Genomic DNA, 10,336 nt, shown 5'->3' on the forward strand with positions numbered 1-10,336 from the left:
ATACAATATAGAAAAGAGCTAAGCGTAACGAACGAACGTAGAGACCTAGATAACAGAAATTTTCACTTTAAATAATTAATCATATGTAGAAAGATTGCGAGTTCATGATTTAACTTTCTACATTTTTGTGCAATAACTTGAAACAGTGGGAAATTTTAATTCATTTTAACCCCACGAATACTCGACCTTATTATGTAAATGGATATATTATTACTTGGATCTTACGCCAGACTTTCATGTACATTAATAAAGTGAAACTCGTAGCTGGCTAGAATAACGATATCCCCCATATCAGCCTTCTTTAATCCATCTTCACCCCTCCTAATGGATGAACCATCTGACCAATAAATCATGCCAATGTTGGCAAAGTAAATTAAAGACAATCTTTACCCTGTCATAATATCCAAGCATATTCTATATTCATTATGATATTGCAAGTCTTTCTCATTCCTAGGGGGTTTCTTGCTTATGTAAAAGTAACAGGATTTCTATACAACTGTGTGTCTGTAGCGAAGGATCTTGCTTACCGCTCGCCCTGGGCTGTTTATTGGGGGTACAGAGAATATATCCGCCACTGTAAATTGATAAAGTAGTTGATCCACCCCTTTTATCCCTTCTGCACTAGCTACTGTGTGCAATATATATCAGTGAGGAAGGCTGTTTATTCCCCCAATAAGGTATAACCATTAAGCAAATTAATTTGAAAATTGATTTTCTTTTTTTTTTGGGGGGGGGGGGCAAACTAACGCAACCTTTATTAAATTGCCTTTTTCAGCTATTGTTTGGGTCATAACTGATATTTGTAGCTCTTGATTATCTTTGAAATCACAGACAAACAAAAACATTGATCTCTGCACATTTTCAAACAAATATGAAAAGAATTAGTAGATTAAAAATGAAGGAAAATTTAGAATAACTTAAAACTTTTTGTTCAATAATGCATTCTGGTGAAAAGCAGAAACTTTCATATTCTCTTCATAACAATGAGAAAATTTATCATATTCTTCCAAAAACGTTAAAGTTCTAAATTCTGCTGTACAGAATTAATACACAAGGCTACATTAAAATGATGAAATCTCATTACAATTGTTTTTTTAGATAAAATGTTTTAGTCGGTATATAAGAGTAAAAATATGAGGTACCATTAACTTAAGAAAATCATATTACAGGAGCAAAATTTGTATCTTAAACCAAATAAATTAGATAAAAATAGGATTAGAAACAAAGAATAAATTATAGCACATCATGACAAACCAACTGGTCAGCAAAAAGATTCTGAAAGGAACCCTGCAAGAAATACACAGCTTTAACTGCTTAAAAACAGCCTAAAATTTTTTTGTTATTGAAAATGAAGGCTTCAAATTTAAGGTATTGGGTCTACTTATAAAAGTCTTTCAGAAGTTAGATCAGTGTATTTCTCGCTGGGTTCCTTTAAGTTAGATTTGCTAGATATAGATATAAATAATTTTTTTTTGTTTTTCTATGATTTGCGTTTTTTTTCTCAGGTGTTTTGTACTATTATTGTTTTTTATAAATAACCCATCAAGTGCCTTTCAAGATTCTTGTAATACAAAACAATCTTTGTGTAGTAATAGCCAGGATCACCAAAAAGATTTTAGGTAATTTAAAATTTTGTAAAAAAAAGAATTTGGATTAATCAATATAATAATTTTTTCTGATAATGTAAAGGAAATATTTTGAAGAATGGAAACTGAATATGAAAGAACAAAATCTGTCTGAAATGTATTTGAAAAAAGAAGGTATATATAGATATTTTTTTAAATAGTACAAAATATAATACAAAGTAGAATGATGTCTGTCTGTCCGTCCGTCTGTCCCTTAAGATCTCAGTAACCACTGAACTGATCGGATTCTACTCTTCAAGGAATATACCTACTGGTCCTGTGGTGGTTTTAGGCTATTTTCTTGGGGCATATGACACTCCCAACCCCCCAGAAATGAAAAAATCCACTCCAATTTTTTTTTTTAGTTACCTAGGTACCGATTTTTTTTAAGGGGGAACAGTGTTTTTACAGGAATTCTTCACATGAAACTACTGGCAGCACCAGTGGTACTTAATTTTAATTTTTTATTTTTATCTTTATCTTTATTTTTTTTAATTACCTCTTGGGGCAAAGCCCCTAGAGGATAGGGGGGAAGCTGCTAGTAAGCATAAAAAGTATTACATTTTATGAAAGAATCTACTTGCTAATTAGAACCAGAGTTGAAACAAGAATGTTTATTGAAGCAGTGCCTTACAAATATGTCAAGTTTCATAAAGCAAAAGGTACAATATTATTCATAAAAAAGTTTTTTCAACAAAATATTTAAAGTCTATTTCATATGCAAAGCTAGGCTTTTATTCACAGTCTTCAAAATTGTTTTGTAAAAAATTACTAAAATGACATTTGTTTAGGATAATGGAATTATCAAAATCAAACTTCAACCTGGAAATGGTAATTTGAATTTAAAAAAAAAAAATTAAATCTTAAATTTTTTTAAATTTTATGTATATTCCAGATTGCTATGACAACTTTGGTATCATACTACTAAAAATTACTGGATCTGTAAGTGATAAAAGAGAGATAAATGGATTTGTTGAAATATCAAATGGAAAATACCTCATGCAATCCAGGGTTGAAAATAACTGCTTAAATGGATTAGTTAGAGTTCTCAGGTTGGCATATTACAAAGTAATCTACAAAAAGAATATTTTTTACATCTAACCTTTGGAAATGTTCAATCGAAACCATTTCAAACTTTTTACATTCCATAAACAAAAATTGGCTTCACCTTAGTAGCGTGCAACATTTTCCTCAATAATTACTTATTTTTCTTTCAGAAAAAATATGATGACCTGTTGATTTATATCCTGAAAACATTTCAGAATACTTTTTACTATAGATATAACTTATCAGTAAAATATTTTAGGTGTAGGTTCAGCAAGTGTGATATTGAAGAGGGAAAAAGGGGTTAAGTATATTTCAAAGAAAATGTCTTTTAATTTACTACACAAGTTCTTTACTCTGAAATTCAAAAATATAAATTTTAACTTTATACTACCAGTATGAAGGGTTGGGTTTATGACAAATTAAAGCTCTATAAAATTTGTAGAAGTACCCAGCTATCTGGATGAACTGATAGTTGTCAGAAATGACATTCCCGACCCAAATATTTATGCCTGGTGGTTTTATGTTGGGGGAAGCAGTGTCTTCTGTACATCAAACCAATATAGAAAGGTGAATTATTTGGCTGTGATGATAAAGTATTTATGTGTTTTTTAAACTTAATAATAAGAATAATAATTTTTCAAAGGCTGAAGGGGACGGATGTGTATATCTGTATCCAGATATTAAAGTTGGTTTAGTTGGAACTTGGAAGGATGGAGATATGGTTACTGCTAGACCAGCCAAGTTAATAGGATTTTCATCAATATCAGGTATGTTAAAATAAATAATATTTTATTTAAATTGCTTCAAAACTGATTAGAACCAGTCCTCAGCCATACTGAAAAAATATGTATAGCATCGTATTCTATCTGGTTTTCTGAAAATATAAAAATGTACAATTGTAAGATTAAAACAAGTTTTTTTTAGCCCAACATGCCATGCCGATGCTGTTTATAATATCATCCATTTTAAAAATATATATACATATATTTAAAATGGATGTTTATGAAAAATTGATTGCTATGTTCTATCTAACAAAACAGTGAAGGAAGCTATTTTCAACTAAAAGATGAATTAAAAATTGTCATAAAAGATTCATTTTTTCTTTTTAAGGAATACTTAAACCAGAAATGGAAATAATACCAGATAGGGATGAATATACTTTCTTCCATTCTAATTATACAGCAATTACTCCTGATGTTTTGAAATCTGATATATATGAGGTGAATAAAAAATGAATCAAAAGATTAAAATATTTAATTTTGAAAATCTAAAATATTATAAGGACATGCATTTAACAGTGGCTCCATCATTAATCAATGGTGCAGGTAGCTTTGTTTAAATACTTTAGTACTAAAAGGTAGGGTAACATTATCTGAGTTCCAAATTAAACTGTTTTTGAAGCATTTTTGAAAAGTGTATCAAAAGTATACTCAGACACCTGTAGAATTGTACTGCAGAGTATAAAATAAGAACAATAACCCACATCAATTTTTGGAGGACCTTTAAAGTTTTTTTCTTTAGTCATTAAGTACTTTTCATTTAATTCTTCTGTGTCTTTTCCTTTTGATTCTACAGGTGTTGGAATATATTTTTGATACCCATTTCAATAATGCTTCCAAAACAGTTTAATACAAGAATTAATGTTTTAATTCCTAGTGTCTATGTAGTACACAGGCCAGAATCGGCCGGCTGGCTGTGTACTAGGGCAAGTCCAGCGATGGTCAGTGCCTTGGCGGGAGATCAAACACCAGATTTGACAAACTCTGTGTTTCAATGTGTTTCGCATAGAAAATTAATAATTAAATCACTTGATTTTAACAAACTCCTAGTTCACAAAAGACAAAGATCGATGTCGATCTAAAGAAGCTTTATGTTGACCGATTTTATAAAGGCATTTGTTAGTTGTACTTGTTTAGGTTGACCTACAGAATAAATTGGTCGACCTCTAAAAGTTGTGTGAACTGGGCAAGTGAGAGGAGTAACTAATTTCTAATTTTTGCAATAGGAGAAGGTTTATTTGCTACTACAGCTATCAAGGAAGATGACCTAATAGCAGCAATTAATGGAGTTATTTACACTAGAGATGAAATTTTTCAAGCCAGGTTTGTTCACCGTGGCTTGGCAGGCTAGGGGGCTGAGCGCTGTGGTTAGGCTGGCAAGGGTGCCGAGCGCCGCTGCCAGATTTCATAGTTCTGTTGTGGAGGGGGGGGGGGGGGGGATTAGGGAAAGGGTATACAAATTTTCAAAATTGGAAAATATGGATAGAAGTGCTGTAACAATGCCAAATTTGACTTTCTTGAAACTTTTATTGTCTTTAACCCACATATATATCATGTACAAGATACAATACATTGAAAATTAATCACCACCATACCTTTTAAAAGGGATTTTGAAGCTTTAACCTCAAGATACAAACTAGAAAATTTTGGTGATGAAATTATTGATATTCCTATGGTAAGGTTTTTATATACTTTGAAAAACTTTAATATCATCTTTGATTATCTATCAGTAAATTAGTTTCCAAGCTGCATCTGCAACCATACCTAAAAAATAACCTTAAACTAAGATTCATACCAGCTGCAACAAACCATTTGGCTGGCTAAAAGGAAGGATTAGTCTTTTGAACATAAAGCACTAGAAAGATTAGCATTAACATTATTTTTGATTCCAGTCAAAAGCGCTTATTAAGTCTAACTGTTCTTAATGTTGACCAAACACATAGTAAAATTAAACGCATATTTAAAACAGTTTGACCTAATAAGCGCATTTGACTGGAATCTTACTCACAACTTTACGGAATTTCGTGACAGCTAATATTCCCTTTAAAGATTTAAAATTTTTTTTAAGATTAAAAAAAAAAACATTGAACCTTCATTAAAATCTCCAAATGTGCTAGTGCTTTTAAAAATGTTAGTAGTGGAAACATTACCTCATGCAAAGTTGTTGTCAAAGTGCCACACCATGTCCCAGCCACTTTAAGCCGCAGCAACATCCAACCACTTTCTGCAAACTTGTTTTCAACCTCTGTAACAATTTTTTCGGGCCGTTTCTGCTCCCGTGCGGCTGAACAATATGCTGCAAAGAATTTCTTATTTTAAAAAAAAATTGCGGATTAGATTCATCATATTTGTATTATTATTTTGTTATATTTCTTTTAGAAATATCAGAGTCTAGAGAATTACAATGCTTCTTTGGGACATAAGGTACATTGTTAATTTTATCAATCTTTATGAAAAGTACCAGAATCTCTGCCTGTTGTATGTACCTAAGGATCTCACTAACTGCTAAAGTGAAGTTGCCCTGTAAAAAAATAAATAGCACAGATAAATAATCTCTAAAATCTATTTATGATTCTTTTTCGAAAAAATTAATGAAATTTGTAGGTAATAGATTTATTTATTCTAATATTTTGATGCAGACTAATCACTGTGTTGAAAATAATGCTTATCACATTCCCTGCACTCATCCCAGGTAATTCTTATTTCTCGCATCGTATTATAAACAGCTTTTCGTGGATATAAAATGTAAAAATATAGGATTAAAACCAGTTGTTTAGCCCCGAGATGCCGGCAGAAGTATATAAAACAATGCTGCAACTAGACATATTTTTTTCATATGGATGAGAACAGAGCTGGATCTTTAAATCGTTTTTATAGTGCGCTGAATCGGGGCGATTCAGAGGTGATTTGTAGGTGCGCTGGTGGTTAGCCACAGCGCGCCTATAAAACATTGATATTTAAAAGATTTTCGGCGCGGTGTTGTTAAATCGCTTGCGACACTCAATAAAATATCGATCCGCGCCAGTACAACTTTATAACATAAGCCGTGTCAGTAAGGCATTTTATGTAAAATTCCGTGTCAGCATGGTATTTTATATAAAACATTAATATATAATTTATTTTAAAAATAACTATAAAAATGTTTTCACAATAGTTTTGCAATAAAATATTAAAGTAATTAAAAAAAAAATATTTATTTATTAAATAAATCACCCCGATTTAAACCGGCAATGCCACTCGGTGAGTGGCGTTGCCGCGCCGGGCCCGCGCCACTGCCCGATTCAAATCGCCCATGCAAATTCGATTTAAAGATTGATATTAATAATTTGATGGTGCGCCAAATGAATCGCCCCGGTTTAAATCACCTATAAACGATTTAAAGATCGAGCTCAGGTTCTAATCCACTGGATATTAACCATTTTCGAACGAATAGGAGAAAATTTATTCCAGAGCTGGATCTTTAAATCATTTCAGTGGTGAGCCAGATTGGGGTGAGCCAACTTTCCACCAATGAGAGCACAGCATTTTATGAACTTACGCGCTGAAGTTCGGCTCACCCCGATCTGGCTCACCACTAAAATGATTTAAAGATCCAGCTCAGTATTGCTTCAAAACCGATTAATAGCTGGTGGGCCAGAACCGGTTCTCAATGAAATGGAAAAATTATAATAATCTGTAAAATGTTTCAACCAATGAGATGTCTTGAACATACCTTGAAAATTCTCCTATTGGCTGCTTTAGAAATTATGTCTCTAGGTTATCTATAATACAAAGTAGCTTGATGTCTGTCCGTCTGTCTGTCCGTCTGTCTGTTCCTTAAGATCTCGGTAACCACTGAACCGATTGGATTCTACTCTTCAGGGTATATACCTATGCCAAAGAGATCACTTTAATAGTTGTTGATAATTCTAGATTTGGAGATATAACCTGTTTAGCAGCTAATAGAGATATAGAACCTGGAGAAGAAATACTTGTAGACTACGGGTTATCTTGGAGTTCTAACTCGAGCCAACTCTACTTTCATCATTATAGCTGGAATCTTGTCTTATAATAAACAAGTGCATTGAAGATAAGATTTATAAAAACTAAAATGGAGGTTGTTAATTGTTTTTTCTCGTATTCATTCGAATCCGGTGGATAGGAACCGGTTCTCATCCATACGAAAAAACTATGGTTAGCATCGTATTATATCCAGCTTTCTACGAATATAAAAATGTACTATCATAAGATTAAAACCAGTTTTTTTAGCCCGTTCCTTCGGCACCACGGGGCTACAAAACTGGTTTTAATCTTATAATTGTACATTCTAGCATCGTATTATATCCAGCTTTCTACGAATATAAAAATGTTTAAAGCCCCTCCAAAAATTAAGATTATGACGCCAAAGAGAGGCCAGTATACACTGTAATTGACCAATTGTAAAATTTGTGCTGGCCTCTCATTGGTTATTCTATCGTATAACGTCATAATCTGTACCTTACTGTCTTTGAAATCGAGAGGACAATTAAAACATGTATAAAATAACTGCTGGAGCTATCCGTTACAGACGCAGAGACCTATCTTAATTATAGAAAAGCTTCGCTTTAAGAATAGTAAAACACATTAAACTCAATAAAAAAACTTGAGTCTTTTTATAGTACTAGCGGCTACGCCCGTAGAAGCCTCTAGGTGCACTTAAGGTAGGAGGGGGAAAAGTCGACCTCATCACATTTTAAAATTTGAGTTTCAACAGAGTAAAAAAATATTTTTTTGGGGGGGAAGGGGGTTGAAGACACCCTCCCCAAAAATAGTTTAAAACCTTCCCAGGGCCTATAAGAAGATTCACTGTAAAGGAGAACAATATCGGTTTAGCGGTTAGCGAGATCCTTCGGGACAGACAAAAAACACTTACTACTTTATATAATAGGATAAGTAGTAAGCTTTTATTGTCTGAAGCGAAGGATCTAGCTAACCACTGAACGGATCTGGTTCTCCTTTACAGTGAAGCTTCTTATAGGTTATTGTAAGGTTTTTAAAAGCGAAGCTTTTCTATAATTAGGGTCTGTCCATCCGTCCGTAACGGATAGCTTTATTCGTTAATTTAGGCATGTTAGAATTGTCCTATCGATTTCAAATTTTGCATGGTGATTCCTTTAGCAGTTAGGTACGATTTAGAAAGCGTAGCAACTCTATAATCATTACCAAAATGTCCGTATGTCCATTTTAAACATGATGATTTTTTTACTTTTTCAACATCAAATTTTTATGTGATCTAATTATCCGATTGATCTGATTTTTGGTATATTGATTCCTGGGACAACAAAGCATAATGTAATAAACGAAGCAACTCTATAATCAAGTCCTAAAAATGTTAGTATGTCCATAAACATTATCCTGTATCAAGCAGTTTTTAAAAGCGAAGCTTTTCTATAATTAGGGTCGGTCCGTCCGTCCGTACGTCCGTACGTCCGTCCGTAACGGATAGCTTTTTTCGTTGATTTAGGCATGTTAGAATTGTCCTTTCGATTTCAAATTTTGCATGGTGATTCCTTTAATAGTTAGGTACGATTTAGAAAGCGTAGCAACTCTATAATCATCACCAAAATGTCCGTACGTCCATTTTAAACATGTTGATTTTTTTTACTTTTTTAAATAGCTTTTTTCGTTAATTTAGGCATGTTAGAATTGTCCTATCGATTTCAAATTTTGCATGGTGATTCCTGTAATAGTTAGGTACGAGTTAGAAAGCGTAGCAACTCTATAATCATTACCAGAATGTCCGTACGTCCATTTTAAACATGTTGATTTTTTTTTCATTTTTAACAACAAATTTGTAAGTGACCTAATTATCCGATTAGTCTGATTTTTGGTATACTGATTCCTTAGACAACAAAGTACAATGTTATAAGCGAAGCAACTCTATAATCAAGTCCTAAAAATGTAAGTATGTCCATAATTATTATCCTGTATCAAGCAGTTTTTCAACAAATTTACTTACAATTTTGCTTTGACTCTTATACATTCGCATTCTGATTATTAAGTTCTGACATTATACAAGTGTTAATGTCCGTTTGTCCTACCGTTTCAGAGCTTCGCTTTTATGGATGTTGTCATCCTTGTTTTAACAAATTTACTCACAATTTTGCTTTGACTCTTATACATTTATATTAGGATTATTCAGTTCTGAAACTATACAAGTGTTAACGTCCGTTTGTCCTACCGTTTCAGTGCTTCGCTTTTATGGATGTTGTCATCCTTGTTTTACAACTATTTTGGGGGTGGTATCCCCACCCTTTCAATAAATAATGACTCCCCCCCAAAAAAAGAAAAAAAAATTCTTTTTAAAACTCAAATTAATAGTGGCCTTCCCGGGCGTTGCCGCTAGTATTAAAATGTATTAATTTTTGTAATTAATTTATGTAATTTTGTTTATCGTAATTAAGGATGTGAATCAATTTATCGTCCAGTGTCATATCCCTTAGGATAACTGATAAATTTCCCCTATTTTTACACATCCAACAAACACATAATATTGAGATAGTTAAACCATTAAATTAAGGTGTTTACTTAATCTAACAAAAATTTGAAACGGTAGGACAAACGAACATTAACTCTTATAGAGTGTCTGAAATAGATAAGCAGAACATTAATTTCTTAGTCTAAACAAAATAATACATACATTTGTTGCAAAGGTGCGTAAAATACAGAGAAGGACATACTTTCTTTTTTAGGATTTGATTATAGAGTTGCCTCGCCTATAACACTTTACATTGTTGTCCTATGTATTATTATTCTAAAATGAGATGAATAGGATAATCATATCACACAAAAAAGTGATAGAAATGGACGTAATGACTTTCTGGTAACGATTAGAGAGTTGCTTTGCTTTCTAACACGTACCTAACT

The 10,336-nt window shown here is 32.6% G+C and overlaps 1 protein-coding gene across 1 annotated transcript; it reads left to right on the forward strand.

The window, feature by feature from the left end:
- The first annotated feature begins 1,503 nt into the window (after positions 1-1,503).
- On the forward strand, positions 1,504-6,147 carry LOC145330424 (histone-lysine N-methyltransferase SETD7-like). Its single transcript, XM_080175059.1, has 13 exons — positions 1,504-1,619; positions 1,690-1,760; positions 2,217-2,287; positions 2,417-2,456; positions 2,521-2,972; positions 3,115-3,239; positions 3,316-3,439; positions 3,783-3,892; positions 3,955-3,997; positions 4,678-4,774; positions 5,057-5,126; positions 5,831-5,875; positions 6,091-6,147. The coding sequence occupies exons 7-13, from the start codon at positions 3,391-3,393 to the stop codon at positions 6,145-6,147; spliced, it is 471 nt and encodes a 156-aa protein (XP_080031185.1). The 5' UTR covers positions 1,504-1,619; positions 1,690-1,760; positions 2,217-2,287; positions 2,417-2,456; positions 2,521-2,972; positions 3,115-3,239; positions 3,316-3,390.
- The last annotated feature ends 4,189 nt before the right edge of the window (positions 6,148-10,336 follow it).

This window comes from Acartia tonsa, chromosome 10 (genome assembly GCF_053477335.1).
Source record: "Acartia tonsa isolate MP-2025a chromosome 10, ASM5347733v1, whole genome shotgun sequence".
Lineage (NCBI taxonomy): Eukaryota > Metazoa > Arthropoda > Copepoda > Calanoida > Acartiidae > Acartia > Acartia tonsa.

What these genes read in the sequence shown, in the direction of transcription:
- LOC145330424 (XM_080175059.1), top strand. Translation starts at nt 3,391, where the DNA reads ATGGTTACTGCTAGACCAGCCAAGTTAATAGGATTTTCATCAATATCA. An exon ending in TGAAATCTGATATATATGAG is followed by an intron (nt 3,893 to 3,954) that starts GTGAATAAAAAA and finishes AAATATTATAAG; the next exon opens with GACATGCATTTAACAGTGGC. An exon ending in ATGCTTCTTTGGGACATAAG is followed by an intron (nt 5,876 to 6,090) that starts GTACATTGTTAA and finishes ATTTTGATGCAG; the next exon opens with ACTAATCACTGTGTTGAAAA.